Source organism: Nylanderia fulva, unplaced genomic scaffold (genome assembly GCF_048542155.1).
Source record: "Nylanderia fulva isolate GAGA-0341 unplaced genomic scaffold, ASM4854215v1 Scaffold15, whole genome shotgun sequence".
In the NCBI taxonomy this organism is placed as follows: Eukaryota; Metazoa; Arthropoda; class Insecta; order Hymenoptera; family Formicidae; genus Nylanderia; species Nylanderia fulva.
The window spans coordinates 2,517,349-2,540,750 of NW_028189730.1; the positions used below are offsets into that span (position 1 = coordinate 2,517,349).

Here is a 23,402-nt window from a genome sequence, read left to right on the forward strand (position 1 = left end):
CGCGATAATGTTATCGTGTCATATTCCTCGACACAGCAATAATTGATAATGTCGCTCGTTAATACCCCGATTTATTTATACTTCCGTATCGAAAGAGAAAGAGGAGAGAGAAGAATATATATATATAAAATCTTTGCGTAAAGTTATTTGCAAATTAGTTGATTGCACGTAAGCGATATCGCGATGAATCTAATTTTTACGCATCCTTAATTTCCAATTAACAGGCAGACCATATTTTTAGCTGAAAAATAAGCTTGAAAAAAATTGCACGGGAAAAAATATTAGCTACTGAATTTTAGAAATGGTATAATTAATATTTTTAACTATGCATTAAATACAAAAATAAAAATTAATAATATAACAATATAAAAATAAATAAAAATAATATAATATAAAAATATAAAATAAAAATATAATATTTTTAAATTATAGTTTAGTTGGAAAAATTCCCCTACTAAAATTAAATAATTAAATTAAATTAAGATTAAATTAATTAAATTATATAGTTAAAAGTATTAGTTATCATAGATCATTTTCTCAATTGATTGCACGTAAGCGATATCACGATGAATCTAATTTTCACGCATCCTTAATTTCCGATTGATAGACAGACCGTATTTTTAACTGAAAAGTAAGCTTTTAAAAAATTGCATGGGAAAAAAATAATAATTACCATAACTAAACTTTAGAAACGGTACCACCAAGTTAAAATAAAATTAATTTCAATAATTATAGTTAAAAATATATAACAGCTAATATTTTTCTTTGCGATATACTTTCCTCAACAATAATTTTGACATATATAAAAGTCATGAAGATTTACGTTTTTCGAAGAAGGTACAATTTTTCATTCATTAGCAAACACTTATATCAGGCGTATTTTTACGAGTGTAATTTGCCGAGATTTTGTTCTCGACCGACCCGACATGCCGATACGATGAAAATAAACGAGGATCAACGCCGGGGATGGCTAATTGCAATTTGTACTCACTGCAGCCGTCTTCGTCGGTGCCGTCGACACAATCGACGGTCATGTCGCATCTCTGATGCGGGGGTATGCAGTAGGTCTTGTTAAAACTGTACTGGCCACACGTGATCTGGCCGATCTCACAATCAGGCGGCGCTGAAAGATCAATTAAGAGATTAAAAGATCAGTGAGAGTGATAGATCCGCGTGCGCGATAACAAGATTGTCAAATATTAGGCTAATAGTGTGTAATAATATTGATCTTGAGACCTAAATGTTTTTATTGGATCAGTAAGATTGATAGATCTGGATCCGCAATAAGACTCTTTAACATTGGGATAATATTGCCCAATAATATTGATCTTGAGACCAAACATCTTTTATTGGGTCAGTAAGAATCTTAAATATTAGGATTATATTGTCCAATAATATTGATCTTGAGACTCAAATTCATTTTATTGACCAGAAAAATTAATAGATCTGGGTTTGCAATAATAAAACTTATATTGTATAATATTTTTTATTGGATCAGTAAGATTGATAGATCTGGATCCGCAATAAGAATCTTTAACATTGGAATAATATTGCCCAATAATATTGATCTTGAGACCAAACATCTTTTATTGGATCAGTAAGAATCTTAAATATTAGGATTATATTGTCCAATAATGTTGATCTTGAGACCCAAATTCCTTTTATTGACCAGAAAAATTAATAGATCTAAGTTTGCAATAATAAAAATTATATTGTATAATAACATTGATCTTGAGACCTTTTTATTGGATCAGTAAGATTGATAAATCAGAGTCCGCAATAATAAGTATCTTAAATATTAATACAATACTGCCCAATAACATTAATCTTGAGACTAAGCTCCTTTTATTTGATCAGTAAAATTGATAGATCTGAGTCCGCAATAATAAAAATCTTAAATATTAGGATGATACTGTCCAATAACATTGATCAAACTTCTTTTATTTGATCAGTAAAATTGATAGAGCTGACAAGTCCTCAATAATAAAAATCTTAAATATTAGGACAATATTGTTTAGATCTGGATTCGCAATAATAAGTATCTTAAATATTAGGACGTTAAATATTATGATGTTAAATATTATGATGTTAAATATCAGGATATTGTCCACTAACATTGATCTTAAGAACAAACTCCTTTTATTTGATGTGTAAGAGTGATGGATCTGGGTCAACAATAAGAACCCTAAATATTAGGCTAATTAATGTCCAATAACATTGATCTCGAGACCCAAACTCCATTCATTCGATCAGTAAGTTCAATATTTGCACATAATGTGCAGTTGTACTAATTGCTATTAACTGTCCGCATAAATTGAATTATTCAATTTCTTTCACAGACACCCAAAAAACATATCTCCCACAAACCCTATTGTCTTCGACACGATCAGGAATTCAAAATACACTTCGTGGACGCACAAAAGGGACCTCTTCCTCGTTGAATATTTATCACTGGTATTCCTTTATCCCCGTATAAGAAGCTGGTAATAAAAAGGTGTACATGGCGTGTCACAAAGCGCTGCTGTTGAGAATTTGCACGAAGAATCATTCGTGCAACCGGAGAGCGCAACAGATTGCACCGGTGCTAATAATTGCATTAAAATCAGCCGGTCGTCGAGATTCGCCGAGCGATTTGAAGGGAAGCTCCCCCGATCATTTAAAACCGGATGATCCGACATAATCGCGCCGGGATCCCCGATCGCTCCAATTTCATCTCTCTTTCCCAAATAATGCGCAAAAAGTATATTTTTATATAGAGAGAATTTTCTATTAGAATTTATCTTAAAAATCGTGCACTAAAAAAAATTTGTTAACTTAGCTAAATCGTTCAACTAAATATTAGTTTGTTAATTGATCATATAGAAATATTTAAATTAAAATATAACATACTAAATCTAACAAAACGTATATTTGATTTAAATATTAATATATCTTAACAAAATGACAATTTAGTTGAACAATTTAGTCAAGTGCATAAATTGTTTTTCAGTGTGGAATAATATGGTATTGGAAGAATTTTATAGAGTTTATCTGATTAATATTTATCATAATAAAAAATATTAATATACATAGTAAAATTAATCGAACATTTTTTTACATCGTATATTGTAGTAGATATTAATATTTGTCAAGAAAAAACATTTTTTTTGTTGAAACTTTGTTGCGCTTTAATTTTTTCTTGATGTAATATCGATAAATTAAATAAATCTCTAATCACAGATTTTATTCTTTAAACCCTTTTTTGTTCCCTCTAAAAAAAAATATATTTTTAATTTAATAAAATAAAAAAACTCTGAATATGATAATATAAATGTAGGATTTTGATTAATAAAAAAAGAGCTACAAACGAGGAATAATTAAAAAATTAAACCTTTTCAGTCCCATCTTCAGTAACTACATAAACAAATTAAAATAAAAATATACGATTATAAAAGAAATTTATACATTGGAAATAAATGCCTATATAAAAAGATTAGATTAATACATTCAAAGTAAAGAAAATAAAATATAATTGTGTGTTTCAAGCGACATTTTTTCTCGTATCTTCAGATAAGACTCTTTATAAAATTATAAAACAGGAATTTCGTCCTTATTCTTGCTCTAACATTTCGAAAAAATCATGTCTATTTATCAAAATTTTTGGAGCAATTCCATTTATTGGAGCAAAATTTGACTTAAAAAGAAAAAAATAAAAATTTTGTTCCAATAGATTGGAACGATCGATGGAAGGGAGATGGATATTGAAGAAAGTCCCTCTAGTTCGCGAGATTGGAACCGATTCTGCGCAAAACGAGATATAATCGTGCCAGTGGATCCGTTTCATCGAATGACACACGGTACTTTAACACGCCGTCCTCGAAAGAGGGTCATAGCCTTGCTTCCGGTTTTGCGTTGTCACCCGCATAACAAACGGTCCCGCTGTGAGGCACGATGATCTAGGTAGAACAAAATATGCAACCGATCGTTTTTCAGAAAACCCATACATTTTCTTCAAAATTAGCTAATTTAATTCCCTCAAAAAGACCCTTAAAATTAAAGTTCCTTTAAAGAATAATTTTTTGGAGATCCTAAAAATTTTTTTCAAAAAATCCCATTTTCCTCAAATAGCTAAAATTCAATACCCCTAAAAAATAAACCCTTAAAAAAATTCCAGTTCCTTTAAAGAATAATTTTTGAAAATCCTATAATTCGAAAATAATTTTTTCCAGAAAATCCATACATTTTCCTCAAAATAATACTAAAATTAAATCCCCCCAAAAATAAATCCTTAAAATTAAAGTTCCTTTAAAGAATAATTTTCTAGAGATCCTAAAAATTTTTTTCAAAAAATCCCATTTTCCTTAAATAGCTAAAATTCAATACCCCAAAAAAATAGACCCTTAAAATTCCAGTTCCTTCAAAGAATAATTTTTTGAAGATCCTAATTCGAAAATAATTCTTTTCAGAAAATCTATACATTTCCCTCAAAATAATACTAAAATTTAATCTCCTCCCAAAAATAAATCCTTAAAATTAAAGTTCCTTTAAAGAATAATTTTCTAGAGATCCTAAAAATTTTTTTCAAAAAATCCCATTTTCCTCAAATAGCTAAAATTCAATACCCCCAAAAAATAGACTCTTAAAATTCCAGTTCCTTTAAAAAATAATTTTTTGAAGATCCTATATCTCTCTCGAGTTAATTACTTTTACAAAATATATTCCAAAAGAAACTTCTACTGTTTGCGACAAATAAGAGATTCCTTCTTTCCGCCTTCAAGTCCCCAAATGACATTGGTTCACTCTTGTTTGCGCGGAAGGCTAATGCAACAAATTGCATTGCACTTCCTGGCAACGTAAATTCGACGATAAGGAGCGCAATCGCAAAAAAAGCGGTCACGTAATCGACTACGTGAAAAAAAAAACGCTAGACAAAGAGAGCTAAAGCCACTTCCGAGAGGAAGCCTCGGATTTTCGTCGAGGCACTTCCGGCACGCGAGAGATTTGCTGTAAGCCGTATGTATATACCTCCATCAGGTTCCCTGAGCCGAGTTTATTCCATTCGTTGGAACGGATCGGCGGGCAAACAGGAAGAGAGCGCTCGAAAAATGCGGCTCCGCTCTTCCAAGGCCGCGATCATATACATATAATGTATAATTAGTTGAAAAAAAATTCAACACGGATCAACGGTTTGGAACAGAATTTCGCGAGTTCTCGACTATACAGAGAGAATTTTCTATTTTAACGCTCGAAGAAGACCCGAAAAAAGTCCATTTCTCTCTTATAATTTTTATTCTATATTTCTGTCCATTGTTATTTTGTCCAGCAATTTTTTCTCTATTATTAAAAGGAAAAAAACTTTTTTATTTAAAGTGCGCAGAGAGAATTCTCTCTTAAAATTTATGAGAGTTTCTCTGATTAATATATTTACCATAATAAATATATATATATTAATAAAATTAATCAAACATTTTATATCTTATTGTGGTAGATGTTTAATATTTTTTATTGTGGTAAATATTAATCTCTTACACAGAGAGAGAAAATTTTCTCTTAGAATTTATCTTGAAAATCATGGTACTTAATCGTGGGACGATATCGTATTGGAAAAACTTTATAAGAGAGTTTCTTTGATTAATATTTATTATGTTTGATAATAAACCGAAAATTACTGCGTGTTAAAATTATCATGAACGATTAAGCTGGATTGAAAATATTATGCTGCATTATAAGATTCATGTAAAATATTTTATCACATTTCTGGCATCTATACTATTTAAAACACTTAAAAGAATCATTAGTTTTTAATAGATTTTAAAACTATTATTGAAATTTTATTACATGTTTTAATCAAATTAATCAAACATATTTTATATCTTATAGTGGTAGATATTAATATTTTTATTGTGGTGTAAATATTAATCGAAGAAACTCTTATAAAATTCTTCCAATGTCATATTGTCCCACAATTATCATGAATTTTAAGATACAAATTCTAAGAGAAAATTCTCTCCGCATAGTAAAATTAATCCAACATATTTTATTATTCTGTTTTAATTTTATTAATCAGAGAAACCCTTATAAAATTCTTCCAATACCATACGTTGTCCCACCATATTACCATAATTTTCAGAGAATTTAAAATTCCAAGAGAAAATAATAAACATTTATTCTCAGCTTTATTTCCGAGGGATCCAAAATTTTCCGCGAAGAATAAAACGTCAAGCGACGATTCGATAAAAATTACGCAAAAAAAAAAAAAAAGGAAAAAAAATTTCTTCACGCGCGGGTCGCCTCTCATGTAGGATCTTCACGGACCGTAACACCATCACATACACAAATACACACACTTGACGGCAGGGAGTACTGAATGAAGGCGATGGCTTCATTCTGAAAGTTCTTTCACCGCGAACCGAGTAATGGGGGCAGCGGGCGATCGCGAATTATACACGCATCCCTCTTTATTATTACTTAACGAAGCACTTCGCCATTAATTATTCATCAGCGCAAGTAGTGGAGCATTCTTTCCGATTAAATTGCACGTTCGAAGACATGCTCCAATTTCTTCGAAAAATCCAGCCTCGCTCTTTTACTATACATATACGCTACATATATATTTATCGATGTTACGGGAGAGAATATGATGTAATAGCGCAAGATAAAGTTAAACGCGTAACAATATAAGGATAATAAAGTGAGTGACGAGTTCTTTTCCTTTTATCGGCGAAGAGGTATCGAGCTCGTCTTCGCTATCCTTGCATCTAAACGCAGGATGCATCGTATAATAATTATTTCTCGTCTGCGTGCGATCGAGTAGCAATTTATAGAACGACTCGGCTTAATTTATGCAAATTGCGAACACGACTATATATAAAGTATTGTGTTTTCCGAGGCATTTTTCTTCGAAGAAGACCAATAATTTGCGAACCGATTTCAATCGCACAGAGAAGCCATTATCCATCTCTCTCGAAAAGAGAACATTCATATCTGCGTATCTGTTGTATATTTTCAATACAACACTCGAGTCATAACAGAGCTATATTAATTCTGAAACTACCGCGAGACGTAATAAAAACTATACGCTTAAGGCTCCTCGCGGCTATGTCAGATTGTGACGTCAGAGACGAAAAAGCACACGCTGAAAATTCTCATTGTTGAATGCCATTTTTAAACGAATAGATATATTTTACACACTTTTAAAATATCTTCAAAACTATTCTTTGCTCTTGGCAGTCAATCAATAATCATTATCGTGATATCAGACTAAATCATGCGCATGCGCGATTATAAAAAGAAAAGGGTGATTTTCAAGGTATTTTAAGACCTGCTACATTTCATCGAAATATCTTTTTAGTTCAACATGGCATCTAAAAATTGTTAATGTGTGTTTTCTCGTCTATGAGCTAGGAGCCTTAAGGGATGCTGCCGTTGTTCTGTTTTTCCGACTTTAAATTAGGTTAGGTTCATTTTTTATTGAATATACAGATTGAAAAATCCTCCACAATAAAAGTACTGATAATAATAAATGAGTTCTTTCATGTCATTTCTATTGGGAGCGCTATATTTTGTGCACAAATAAACTGCAGAACTTTTGTATTAAATAAGTATTGTTACGAGCTGATGCAAGAGGCCGATAAAAAAACTGTAATTTTTTAACTTTTATTGTTTTTTTATACGAAATTGCGGCGCTCCCCGATTATTATTATTAGTACTTTAATTGTGGAGAAGGATTTTTCAATCTGTATAGCCAATAAAAAGCCCTTGAACTCAAAGTTGGTAAAACAGTCATGATCAGCATCCCCTTAATATCTTTGCTATTTTTATTTTCTGATTAATTCTGCAAAGACATAATGTGGAAAAAATTTCTTATTAAGATTGCATAAGTTAATTTAATATGAATTAATATAATCTATATTTTTGTCTTTTCCTTTCTAAGGTCAACGATAAGGAAAGGATTCCGATACTTACGACACGACTGCATCTCATCGCTATTGTCGTCGCAGTCCCCGCGATAATCGCACACGAGGATCGACTGTATGCATTTGCCATCGTTGCACCTGAACATGTTGTTCCCGCAGCCGTCGCCTGCAACAGAAAGCATAGAAGAGCGATGAAGGGATCGGCCGGAGAAGCAATATCGCTGCCGTGATAGGTGAAAGGTTCAATGCCTGCCTGCTACGGGGAATTGCCATCGTTTCTAGGTGTAACCGCAGGATAGAATTAGAAGGCAGAATTCCTCGATCGGGTCCGAGCGAATCCTCAGACCCGATGAACTTTCGCACATTTCGTCACCTCGATTATTGTGTTTCTTCGCGCTCCATAAAACGCCGGAGGGATTAGAAATTCAACCTGGAACCTCTTCAAACACCGCAAAATTCCCAAATGTCACCGAATATGAGTACTATAAAACGTATAAATTTTTTTACATTGAAAACAAATTATTAAATTAATAAATATTTACTTCGATACTGCCTAATAAATTATTTATTTTAGACAAATAAATATTTCTCACATCAATATTATTAGTTTCAAATAAATGATTTATTAGGCAGTATTGAAATAAATACTTATTCGAATTCAATAATTTTTTTTTCGGCGTATAAATAAATCTTTTTGTGTTTTAAATCAATGAGAATCTAGAATTAAAAACTGAATCAATTTAAATCTACATTTAATTTAAATTGTATATAATAAAATTGAAATTAATAGTTTCAATTAATTTTGCAAAGACATAAACGGAAAAAATATTTCTTATCGAGATTGCATAAAAATTAATTTCATATCAATTAATATAATTTATAATATAATAATATAATTTGATTGTTAAAATATAAAAAATATAATATATATAAAAAATAAATATAAAAATTAATTAAAATATAAAAAAAAAATTGGTAACAAGATGTTTTACTTTGGAATTTTATTTTGCAGACAATAGATAGTTGATCCAAACATCGCACGACGATGCTTATGAAACGATCTGAATTTGCTGCGCAGCATCGTGAGACGAGATAAAAAAAAAAACGACGACGATAAGAAGCTGCCGGCGTCTCGCGTATCTTGGCCTTTGTTTGCAGGTGACTTTTGTCTATCGACTAATGAGGGAAGGATCATTTGCATAACGATGCGGAATTTTTCACGAGTGTCGTTATGCAAATGTGTCTCTCTCTATTGATATTCGAATGCCGCGACTCGATGCGTCATTTGAATTATTAGCGACGATGAGGAAAACAATAAAAAAAAACGTGCCTCTCTCTTTTTAATGACACGATTACTTAAAACTGAAGTTATGATAATTTTCATTCTTCTAAGAATACAATTAGCTTGTGTTATGCAACGCATTATAACATTTCCTATAATAATAGAAATTTGCGACATTGTTTTGAGAATTAAAAAGAAATTCGATTTGCTCCAAGTATTATCGATAAAAAAAATTAATAAATTAAAAAATTTGAGTTTCATACTCTAAAAAATAAAAACAAGGTAATTATAATAATTCTTAATTCTCGAAATACAATTATAATGACAGAATTATAATAATTCACGGTAATTCAGATAATATCTAATAAATTATATTTTCCAATATTTTGTATGAAAACGAGGCTCTGGGAGATCCATATCCATTGTCTGAATTTTTCCCGCTCATCAACGTTCTAAATAAAGGAGAGAATAATTTCCAACTGCGTATCCTCCTAAGGAGAAGAGTTAATGAGCTTTCCTTGACTCTCGCAGTTATTATATATTATATATCATGCGTTTCCAATTTACATTTCGCATTTTTCAGGGGAAAAATTATCTCTTAAAAGGATCTATCGCGCCGCGATGGCAATCACGGCCTGTTTACGGAGACTTTCGCGGGAAGATCCTTGATGCATCGTCCTTGGACGAGAAAACGATCCTGCGATCGCCGCGCGCAATCGTCGGGATTAATGTTTAAAAAAAAGGGGGAAAAAAAGGAACGATTACGCGCTCTCGCGGATGGAACGCGTGAATAGAAAATGCCACACGCGTGTCTTTCAACACGCAAACCCTCGAGATACGCTCGTTAACATATAAGTGTAAACATGCAAATGTAATATATAAAACGAGGGATTTCAGAATAAATTTCTCACAACACGCGCGAGAATAATTTTGTCGATTTAAATCGCTCTCCTAAATAATAATAATAATTCTCCGAAATTAAGGAAGTGAAAAAAATGCGCGATTATTTCTCCGAAGATTGACAGTTCCCGAAATAAATTCCTCGAGGCATTATATTTCTTTAAGTATACGGTCACGGTGAACAATTTAAACATTTTTTTCCTGACCAATTTGGAGACGATTTTTCTTTCCTCAGCAAAAATGCCGAAGGAGGTCATCATTTTTTTGCGTGTTCCCAATTTTTGTCATCGTGTATCTTTGTAAGCTTTTGTAACTTAAATTAAAATATTAAAATAAACTCTACTCTTTAGTTTGTGAGAAGATATCTTTAAATTTATAATTTTTTTAAATATTTTTTTTTAATTAATTTTGAAACTCCTTATATTTCTAGCGATCCAGATAATTTTCTTCCAGCAAACCCTAGAGTTACCTGTATTCACATCCAATCAGAATGATACTTTCTATTTGCCTACGCAATCTTCAATTCCTAATAAATTAGAAGGAGTTACCTCCCTTTTATCAATCATCACTTTATATTTTTTAATTAAAATGTAAAATTTAATTCATTATCACTTTAGCCATTTAACCAATTTATTTATTGAATTTTTGTAAATATTTTTATTCTTTTAACATATGAGCAGATACTCAACCAATTGAATCTCCTTATATTCTTATTAGATTATCTTTTTGTTATTTTACATATTTCATCTCATAATTTTTTCTAATAAAAATAAAACTAAATAAAATAAATTTAATTTAATAAATTCAAATTTATTAAATAAATTTTGATAAATTTAAATTTTAACTGAGTTAATTTTTTGTTTATAAGCAATTAAGCTTAGTTTAAAAAATCATTACCCAACCCTGCTAAATATTAATAAATTCATATTTATTACATTCTTTAATCTACATTTCCTTCAATCTTTTTCTTTTCCAATATACATTGCAACTTCAAAATAACTGGTACCTCGACATTTCCACCGAGGAAAAATCACCTCCAAGAATTTGATGGCCTACTTCATTTCATCTAAATTTTTCTACTTACACCTGCATACATATATATATATATATATATATATATATATACATGAATCGAGATCTCTTATTCGGTCGCGACATTCAGAAACGTATATATCACAAATCCGCGAAGGAAAGTGAGGAGGTGAGAGCATAGATGTGTAAGTAAGCCACGTTCTGTGTACATGGATGCCTCATCATCATCGCAGAAGAGGCATTCAACAAGAGCAAGAGAGAGAGAAGCGGTCGCCGATTAGGGAGAGAGAGACAATGAGAAAAAGAGAGAGAGAGACGGACTGATGGCACTAGAGAGGAGAACAGAGGAGAGGAAGTGGCCCCGGCTTGGAAGTGCAGCGTTCGTACCAGGCTGTACGGCCTGGCACGAGCAGAGCACCGACAGCAGTCGGGAGGGAATGTGCATTGCGGAGTAGGAATGCAAATACATCGAAGACAGATAGCGATATTTTCACGCGTGATGCACTCGGGCGCTCGAGACATTTTTCTTCTCTTCTTCCTTTTTTCAACCCCCATTCGACATTTTCGCACCGCTTGAACTTTCGTTGATCCTTCGGAGGAATGAGGAACTTTTAGAGCACTCATCAGATACACAGAGAGAGAATTTTCTCTTAGAATTTAGAATTCCTGAAATTCAGATGGTAATCTCGTCGGTTTTTTGGTATTGGGAGAATTTTTATAGAAGAGTTTCTCTGATTATATTTAATATAATAAAAAAATATTAGTGTTTTGAATAGAAGAGATGCCAAAAAAAATGATAAATATAAAATATATATTTTATATACATTTTTTTATATAAACAATGCAGAATTTTCTCTTAGAATTTATCCTAAAATTTATATAATAATCGTCGGTTTTTTGATATTGGGAGAATTTTTATATAAGAGTTTCTCTGATTATATTTAACATAATAAAAAAATATTTATCACAATAATATACATAAAAAATGTTTGGTTAATTTTACTAAAATATATAGTAAAATTTTAATAATTTTTAAATATATTGAAAACTTATAATTCTTTAAGCGTTTTGAATAGAAGAGATGTCAAAAAATGATAAAACATAAAACATGTATTTTTATAAATTTGTTTTATAAAAGCAATGCAGAATTTTCTCTTAGAATTTATCCTAAAATTTAAAAGATAATCGTGGGTTTTTTGGTATTGAAAGAATTTTTATATAAGAGTTCCTCTGATTAATATTTAACATAATAAAAAAATATTTATCACAATAATATACATAAAAAATGTTTGGTTAATTTTACTAAAATATATAGTAAAATGTCAATAATTTTTAAATATATTAAAAACTTATAATTTTTTTAGTGTTTTGAATAGAAAGGATACCAAAAGAGTGATAAACATATCAAATGTTTTATATAAATTTTACAATGCAGAATTTCCTCTTGGAATTTATCCTGAAATTCATATGATAATCGTGGATTTATAATATGATATTGGAAGAATTTTTTAAGAGTTTCTTTAATTAATATTCACTACAATAAAAAATATTAATAAGATATAAAATATGTTTAATTAATTTTACTATATACATAATAAAATTTACGTATTAATATTTTTTATTATGCTAAATCAAAGAAACTCTCATAAAATTCTTTCAATATAATTTTGTTCCACGATTACCATGATTTCCAAGGTAAATTCTAACAATAAGAGAAAATTCTCTCCGTGTACGGTAACCATATATTCTGAGAAAAAATGAAGGACATACCTGAAAATTTTAGGACTTCGTTTTAACATGACATTTCCATGTAATTTGCAATCGAAATAAATCACCGAGGAAAACAAAATTCTGTGACTATTAGACATCTATACATATTCTTTATAGTCTGAAATATTGTTTCGACAGTGAAAAAAATCTTGAACTTTTGTTAATCCTCCGAAGGGAAAAAGAACATTTATCAGATATGGTGACCATATTTCCTGAGAAAAGATAAAGAACATACCTGAGAATAGAACTTTGTGTCCACATGACATTTTCAGATTAGTTTGCGACCGAAAGAAATTGACGAGAAAAAAAAAATTCCGTGACTATCAGAAATCTATATCTATTCTTTATAGTCGACTATAAAACAAAGCCTTTATTTCTTAAGTAAATTCCATACAGATAAGAGAATCTCTTGTTTTCGTTTCTCAAATTCTCATATTCTCTGTTAATATTACGGCATTAAAACGTGAAATAAAAAATGAAGGACAAAATTGAGATTAAAAAATGAATAAATCTAAAAAAAATAAAATAAATTAAAAATCTAAGGGATACAGCTATTGAAAATAAAGGACAGATGGTCACCGTAACTATTATATTTCCTGCAAAAAAATACTCTCGAATCAATTTTGAAAATTATATTCATCATGTTCGCTCATCGGAGATGATTTATCGATCATTAGATCTCCGAGAGGAGAAATAAAATAAAGTGCGCGTTCAATTTCTTAAAGTACTTTGCTCGATCAACGTCTGAAGCAGATGTATATACTCTTTCTCCACAATTTAAATTAATCGAGATTTCAAAGTTCATTAGCTCAGTCGGCTTCAGTAACTCGTACTTCAAAGAGAAAATTATTTATCTTACGTAAGAAAAGCAATTATAGAAAAAAATAGCAGTGCGTTGTACAATAGAAACATTTAAAACTGATATTTCTCTAATACTCCAGTCAAATTAGACTTGAAACGGGCAAAATTTCATAAAAATTAGGAACAAGCTGAATTTTTGTGGAGACCTATATTTCGATGTTCTAATAAAATCCTGAAGAGTACTTTTAATGTTATCCAGGACGTTTTTTGATGGGAAGTAAATTTTAGTTTTTTTCTCTTGCATTATCTCGAAAACTATCAATTTTTCGAGAAAAATAGTTATTATCAAAATTGTAGCTCATAAAATTCCCCACAAAAAAGATCATTATACTTTTTTCGTGGAATTAACCGTTTCGAAGATATAAAGCGAATTAAAAAAAGGAAAGGAGTATGTATTTTTTACGAACATTGCAATTTTACCGCACGTTTTACTCAAAAACGATTAGTTGTGCGAAAAAAAGTATAATGACCTTTTTTGTAGAGAATTTTATAAGCTACAATTTTAATAATAACTATTTTTATTGAAAAATTGATAGTTTTCGAGATAATGGCAAAAAACTAAAATTTACCTCTCATTAAAAAAACTGAATAAAATTAAAGATATTTAATTTTATTAGAACATCGAAATAAAGATCTCCACAAAAATTCAGCTTGATTCTAATTTTTCTGAAGTCAAAGTCTAATTTTATTGAACTACAAGTTACGTAAGAAATAAGTTTCTTTCGCAAGAAACACTTTCAATTGACGACAACAATAGACTAATAAATCGAACATTCGTATAAATCTATATAAAGTTCACCTCGAATCCACTTAATCTTCCTTGCATCGAACTCTTATTATTAAGAATATGTATAGATGTCACTTAGCCATTCATGGGTCTAAATCTCAGCGGCAGGAAATGACTCTCTCAAAACTATTTTCAATCGATAATTTATGCGCATAATAATAATAAACTCTAATAAAGTATTGTGCACTACCCGAGAGGGTGAAAACGCAGAAACGAGCGATTATTTATCAGAGATCGGTCCATTCATCATCCAGTATTACTTCGTCTCTCGCTACGCAGGTGTATGTCTACATCTGCATAATAGCGAGTAATGATATAATGTATTGTTAAGTAACGTATGTATACAGGGTGTCTCGCAATTTGCGAATTATCTGTTCCTAGAATCATTTCGAGATTAATCTTCAGCGAAAATATCAAGGCACCAATCATTTTAGACTTACAAGCGATTGAAAATAAGGGGTTTTTTCACAAACTATATAAAGCTTTATACACTGAAAAATTATTAAATTAATAAATATTTATTCACAAATTTTATTAATTTTAATATTAATTAAAATTTTTTTTATTTTAAATAAATTTTTTTTCAATGTAGAAATAAAATATTAACAAAACCACATTCTTCAATTAATTTCAAGTAGAGTTTTTTAATAAAATTTTAATTTAAAGCTGAGTTACAAAGATACATGATGACAAAAATTGGAAACGCAAAAAATAATAAGTCGAAAATTATTGGTGCTTCGATATTTTCGCTGAGGAAAAATTGTCTCCGAACAATTCCAGGAATTCAAATAGATAACTATTCTTTGGGTCGTCAAATAAATTAGAAACGTGTCAAAAGGAAGCTCTAAAATGTTCAATCTTAAAATGTCCTAAAATGGTACGTCCTTTATCTTTTTTTAGAAAATATGTGGTGATAAGTACTCCGTAGCTGATAAGTACTCTTTCAGGATATATCTAGGTAAAATTAAAGTATTTAAAATTTTTTTAAGAAAATATGTGGTGATAAGTACTCCGTAGCTGATAAGTACTCTTTCAGGATATATCTAGGTAAAATTAAAGTATTTAAAAAAATTTTAAATACAATTTTAAAAAAAGCTTATTTTTGTTATACATTATTTTTTAACATAAATATAATATTTTTTACTATAATAATATAATATTGTACTTTATTATAAAATATATTTTAATATACTTTAATATACTTTACATGTACCTAATCAATTTTATCTTCCTCAAAAGTATATTCAAAAAGAAAATCAAAGGGAGAATTTTTTAAAAAATTCCCTAAGTTCAAAACAAATTCCATGAGTACACTGTAAAAAAATATGTAAAATTACATTAAAAATATGTAAAATTACATAAATAATAAATGTAAAATTACATGATAAATAATGAGAAGGTAAAAATGTCTATTATTTATCGTGTAATTTTACACTTATTATTTACGTAATTTTACATATTTTTGTGTAATACATTACATATTTTTTACAGCATAGGCATTCCAGGATTTCTCAAGGTACTCTCTAAATTTCTTGGAGTGAAAACTGAACAATCTCATCAAAAGAGTGCACTGTAAAAAAAATATGTAAAATAACATAAATAATAAATGTAAAATTACATGATAAATAATGAAAAGATAAACATTTCTATTATTTTTCGTGTAATTTTACACTTATTAATGATGTAATTTGACATATTTTTGTGTAATATATTACATTTTTTTTTACAGTGTGGAATTCCACTCTTAAAAAGTTCCCTAAAAATTCCAACTAAAAATTTTCCAGATTTCTCCTGTATACACCCTGTCTTCGTTCCTGGCTTCGGAGGCTCGATGACCCGAGAATTGACGAATTTCGCGACACCGGAGACGCTTTCGCGCGCGTTCCTGTCCTATGACATCTCGGCGTGTTCACCTTCGTGAGAAGCGGATGCTCTTTCAGCAGCTCTTTCTTTCGTACCAGACGGTGCAATAGCCCGGTCATAAGTACCGCTGCTGCTGCATCAGCGTAGAGCGTCGCGTATATCTCGAGATAACGTCTCGCCGTATCTCGCTGGCGGAGAGTAGTCGGAGATTGCCGTCAAACGTCAAGCACCTTATATACACCCGGATGTCTCTCCGAGTCTCTCCGAGTCTCTCATCGAGAAGAGACGTTTTCGTTATCGTCCGCGGCATATAACGGAGCCCGCCGCGATAGTAGGCTGCTGAAACCGATCATTACATTAAGTAGACATCGCGAAAGACGCGTCATTATTTATTATCGAGGCAATTTTGTTTATTGAGACCGAATCGAGAGATAGTCGTAACGCATTCTGCGAGCGAAGGCGACGAAAGAGGAGGCTTGTATGCACATGCATAAATGCAGCATGCATGTATGCGCGGCTCTAACTAGTGCAGGGACGTTTATCATATGACAGAATCGATTGAATTCTTCGTGCGCTCGATTAAGAACTCGAGGCTGGAAGAGGAAAATAATGCTTACATTTTTTTTTCTTCGTGTGTCCTATACAAGCAAACATGATAGGTCATTTAATACTTCTGGCAACGAATGGCGCTACCTGGATACCTAAAGCTACTTTAAATGTCAAAAGTGTCAGAATTCTTTTCGCCCGAAATAAAAATAATATTTGCATTCGGAAACCTTTAAATATATCGGGAAACGATGTTTGACGCTCACAAAAAAATGTCCTACAAGCAAACATGTCGCCGACAAATTTGATGATAGGTCATTTAATCCTTCTGTCAACGAACGGCTACCTGAATACCTAAAGCTACTTTAAATGTCAAAAATGTCAGAATTCCTTCCGCCCGAAATAAACAATAATCTTTGTATTCGGAAACCTTCTAAAATATATCGGGAAACGATGTTTGATGATATGAAAAAAATGTCACGGTGCAAGGTGTTTAAAAATAAGCCTTGGTACCCATAAATTGATGAAAGGATGAAAAATTATGCATTAACAGAAGAATTAATCAATGCAATTTAATATTATAATTTAATGCAAAAATTCACTCCACAATAATATGTATATAAATTCCATTTGAAGCTAAATTTTCTTTTCTCTTAATAATGTATCTAATATAAAGAAAAAAATTGTTAAACAAAAACACATACATTGATGAATGACAAGTTTAATTAAACGCACTTTAATATAATTTAATGTCAAAAAATAACTCTAAACGATATATAAACATTCCACAGAGAGAGAATTTCTCGTTATATTTTACCATAAAATTCACTACAAATTTTATGTTCGGTAATAAGTCGAAAATTACCATACTGCATTGTAAAATTTATATAAAATATTTTATATGTTTTTTAGTATCTATTTTACTTAAAACATATAAACGAATCATAAATTTTTAATAGCTTTTAATATAATGTAAAATTATTACTATATATTTTAGTAAAATAAATAAAACACATTTTATATATTATTGTGAAAAATTAATCAGAAAAATTTTTATAAAATTCTTTCAATACCATATATTGTCCCACGATTGTCATAAATTTCAGAATAAATTCTAAGAGAAAAGTATCTCTCTGTGCTCTTTAAATAAAAAAATTCCTTTCCTTCCTTTTAATCACGGAAAAAAAATATTAACTACCATAGCTAAATTTCAGCTTTCCGTATGTTAAACCTAAAATTTACTTATCATGCCTATGATATTAGATATAGACAACTAATATCCAATAATTATAGTTTAACGAAGAATTCTCTGTTTAACTATAGTTGAAAAATATTAGTTAGAATAATTTTCAGATAATTTTGCTTTAAGAACATAGCACATAAAAATACTTAAATAGAACTTAAGCAGTAAGCGATAAAAAAATTGATAAATAAAGATATAAAAACATATATTTTTATATCCCTTTTATAATTTACATTTTTTTATAACTGTATTTACATAAGCAGTCTTAAAAATTATTATCTAGAAAATTATCTATATAAATCGTCATATAATTTTACCTTTTATCTAAATATATTTAAAACGAAATCATCTCCATCTTATCTAAGATGAATTTACACATTTTTATCTCATCTTTATCTAGCTAATTTAAAAATCATCTAAGCACAACATTGTGAGTCGTTATATAATTTTATCTTTTATCTAGTTATATTTAAAACGAAATCATCTCCATCTTATCTAAGATGAATTTACACATTTTTATCTCATCTTTATCTAGCTAATTTAAAAATTATTTAAACACAACATTGCATTTATCTTTTATCTAGTTATATTTAAAACAAAATCATCTCCATCTTATCTAAGATGAATTTACACATTTTTATCTCATCTTTATCTAGCTAATTTAAAAATCATTTAAACACAACATTGCATTTATCTTTTATCTAGTTATATTTAAAACAAAATTATCTTCATCTTATCTAACAATAAGATAAATTTACATATTTTGATCTCATCTTTATCTAGCTAATTTTAAAATCATCTAAGCACAACACTGTTTAGATAACAGTAAAGTTTAGATAACTGCGCGCCAGAGATCGGTTTATAAGTCAGTCGTGGGTTGTCGTAGACGCGTCCAGAGGAACGTTGGTAGAAATCTTGGACACGGTACGGCCTGGATCGCTAATTGGATCAACTCGCGCGGATCAACGAACGCCGCGTGCGACACATATATATAACCAACAGCCAGTGTCATTCAGCATAAGCCAGCATACGGAGACTCGTCCGGCTCGTAGTACGCAGTACAAGGCCACGACGATTGATATTCTCTGGTGAAGGGAAATCTCTCGAGGCCTCTCGGTAATTCACACACGCGCCAATTCTCTCTCTCGCTCTCCCTATATACACGATTAAACCGTACATCGATCAAGGTACACTGTGTACGCACCCGCTTATTCCCGAGTTGCCCGAAGCTTCGAGCGAAGGAGAGGATTATTTTTTAAATTACAGGAAATTATTAAAAATATACGAAAAAAAATTAGCTACTATAGCTCAATTTTAGAGGCTCCTATATTAGACAGAAAAAAAATATTAGCTATGACAGCTAAAATTTTTTATAGCTATAATTTAACGAAGAATCCTCCGATTAACTGTAGTTAAAAAATATTAGCTACTACCACCGCTAAAATTTAGGCATGATAATTTAATTTTAGGTGTAATATAGGAACAGCTAAAATTTACCTATGATGACTAATATTTTTTTGTCGTGTACACTTGAAATTTAATTATCATGTCTAAATTTTAGCCATGATAGCTAATATCTTTAGCTATAGGATTCTCCATTAAACTATGGTTAAAAAATATTAATTTATGGCTAATTTTTTCCGCAAAAATAAAACAAATGAAAAGTTAGAAAAATAATAAATAATAAAATTATATTATGAAAAGTTAGAAAAATAATAAATAATAAAATTATATTTTGCCCGCTCGCGGAATCTCGATGACGTTTCTTGGGGAGGGATCATTATCATTCGGCCGGCAATATTTTCAAATATTTTTCACTTGTAAAAATATTATAAATAATTGAGCACGAGAAAACAGCACGCAAAATTTCACGAGAAACGTTTGCGCTTAATGTGCGAGCGGTTAAGAATAAATACACGAAACACGCGCGTGAAACACAATACTCAAGCTGATTGTGACGTGGCGGGGAATCAGCGAAACGTTTAAGGTAATTAACGCTTCGGTCTGCGTTAATACACGATGTCTGGCTCGTTACATGTCAGTGAGCGGAAACGCTATTTTTATTTCCGATACTTTCCTGCGACAGAAATCGCCGCAGGAACATATCGAAGAAACAACAAATACGTCACTGTCATATTCATATTTCTAGTGTTGTGCTTAAATAATTTTAAAATTAGCTAGATAAAGATGAGATAAAAATATGTAAATTCATCTTATTGTTAGATAAGATGAAGATGATTTTGTTTTAAATATATCTAGATAAAAGATAAAATTATATGGCGATTCACCTAGATAATTTTCTAGATAATAATTTTTAAGACTGCTTATGTAAACACAGTTATAAAAAAATGTAAATTATAAATAGGAATATAAAAATATATTCATATTTTTAATTATAAATTTTCAGTATTTTTTATGCGCTATGACTTTAAATGAAATTATCTGAACATTATTTGATATAATTTAGTAAAGATAATGCTTTTTTTCATTTATGATGCAGATTTATTTATAGATAACAGAAAACACTGCATATTTCTAATTAAAAAAATATTTGTACATCTTTCCTTCATTTTCAACATAATAAATTTCTTTCACACGATGATAAAGATTTAATCCGGATACGGACTAATAAACAACCAGATACATAAATTCGGAACTTGTTCTAAATTCTTTTATATTTAGTTTGATTTAAGTATGTTCAATTTTATCAAATCGATATTTTATATCTAATTTTATCAAATCAGATCTAAAGAATTTAAAACAAGTTTGTTGCATCTAATTTCTGGTGTGGTTTTTATTACCTACTAATCCGTTTCCTTAAAACCTGAATTTATAATTATATATCGGAGCCTTTCCGCTTTATTAAAAATTTTAATTCCTCCCCTTATCAATGAATGTTTTCAGTAATAATCTATAACCATTAATCGGTTTTTTTCGAATCACTCGGTGTAACGAGCGACACGTCGTAATTATGACAACTCGTCGTCGCACGATTTTCGTGTGACGTTCGAGAGCCATTGACCTTCCTTCGTTTCTGTGTCACATCGTAGAGTTAATTCGATTACGACTGTAAATTATCGGACGCCTCCTTTCCTCATCGGAATGAAATTTCGCGTAATCTAATTTGCACAATTCTCTCTTAACATCATTTTTGCATTAACATTCTTGAGAAGAAAATATATCTATACATATTCCTTAGACATTTTTTTTACCATAAAACCTAGTTGTTTTAATATTTTAAAATATATAATTATATTTTTATGTAATTTTAAAAATATATATTTTTAAAATATCAATTTTAAAAAATATAATTTTTGTATGATTTCTTCTTTTTCTATTTTGTGTCTTTGTATTTTATATGCATTGATATTTTGATATTTAATTTGACTTCTCGAAATAAAATTGAATTTTCTTTGCAATAATACAAACAGAAATTTTTTCTAAATTTTCTACACCGAGCAAAAGTTTTTAAATCATCCAACTAAATACTATTTTCTTAATTGAACATATAGAAATATTTAAATTAAATATAACATTAAAACGTTTATTTGATTTAAATATACTAATATATGTTCAATTAACAAAATAGTAATTTAGTTGAACGGTTTCAAGTCAACAATTTTATTTAGTGTAGAAATTTATAAATAATTAAATACATGAAGACATAATTTTTTTCATATATTTTAAATGCGATTTAATTTAAAAAAATTAAAAAATATATATAAAAATCGATCGTATCGGGAGCACGTCAGGCTACATTTGATTTCCGCGTCGTCGGCATGAAAAAGGAACAATGTACAATAGAAATTTTTGTATGATTTCTTCTTTTTCTATTTTGTATCTTTGTATTTTATATGCATTGATATTTTGATATTTAATTTGACTTCTCGCGCGAAATAAAATTGAATTTTCTTTGCAATAATACAAACAGAAATTTTTTCTAAATTTTCTACATCAAGCAAAAGTTTTTAAATCATCCAACTAAATACTATTTTCTTAATTGAACATATAGAAATATTTAAATTAAATATAACATTAAAACGTTTATTTGATTTAAATATACTAATATATGTTCAATTAACAAAATAGTAATTTAGTTGAACGGTTTCAAGTCAACAATTTTATTTAGTGTAGAAATTTATAAATAATTAAATACATGAAGACATAATTTTTTTCATATATTTTAAATGCGATTTAATTTAAAAAAATTAAAAAATATATATAAAAATCGATCGTATCGAAAGCACGTCAGGCTACATTTGATTTCCGCGTCGTCGGCGTAAAAAAGGAACGATGTAAAAGACCGCGATTGAACATCCTTCCCGCGCGTACAAACGACTTACATGGTAAAGGTTGTATCAGAAGTTAACACGACATTGTATCACTGCTGTCAAGACGATTTCTTCCTGCGGAGCCTCGCCTTCGATTCGCCGCGCTCGTTCGAGCACGAATCTACATTCAATCGGGGTTTAATGTCCTGCAATTCGGCGTGCAAGTGTACGTGCAGGTAGGAATATATGCATGTTCATGCGTTCTCGGGTGCATCCTAAGTGCGCACGCACGAAGTGCACGTCACGAAAGCTCGAAGAATCCGCTGACACGAGTAGAATCTCAGCCTGTTAGAATATAGAGGTTGGGTAATAACTAGTTCATTAATTAAAAGTTAATAACTTTTATTATTACATATTTTCTTCAACAGGACATATGAAAAAAGCCAATTCTAAAATATCCTTCCAGAATCCTATATTTATTTAATGCGAGGTCCTTTAATTATTTTAACTTTCGAAAGAAAAATTAAATTATTTTAATTTTCGGAAGAAAATTAAAATAATTTAATTCTCAAAAATTATTTTAACTTTTTCAAAAAAAATTTAATGATTTTCACTCAATTTTAAATTATTTTAACTTAATTTTAAAAATGAATTATTTTAACTTTTAAAAGAAAAATTAAATTATTTTAATTTTCGGAAGAAAATTAAAATAATTTAATTTTTAAAAGAAAATTAAAATAATTAAAAGACCTCGCATTAAATATTTTTTTATATATCCTGTTGATTAAAAGCTGTAATATAATAGCTTCAAAATTAAATATCAAATTATTACTGAGCCACTCGAACAAGTTAAAATATTTTATTTTTATTAAAATATATTATTCTCGAGAGTCGATTAAATATTTTTAATATTATTAAAATATTTTAATTTTCGAAAGAAAAATGATTTGAG

At 29.7% G+C, this 23,402-nt stretch overlaps 1 protein-coding gene across 1 annotated transcript in view; it reads right to left on the reverse strand.

The window, feature by feature from the left end:
* Positions 1 to 23,402, reverse strand: part of mgl (low-density lipoprotein receptor-related protein megalin) — a 67,904-nt gene that overhangs the window by 24,333 nt on the left and 20,169 nt on the right. Inside the window, 2 exon segments of the mRNA XM_029313269.2 lie at positions 992 to 1,123; positions 7,945 to 8,061. Of these exon segments, the coding sequence (XP_029169102.2) occupies positions 992 to 1,123; positions 7,945 to 8,061 (249 nt within the window).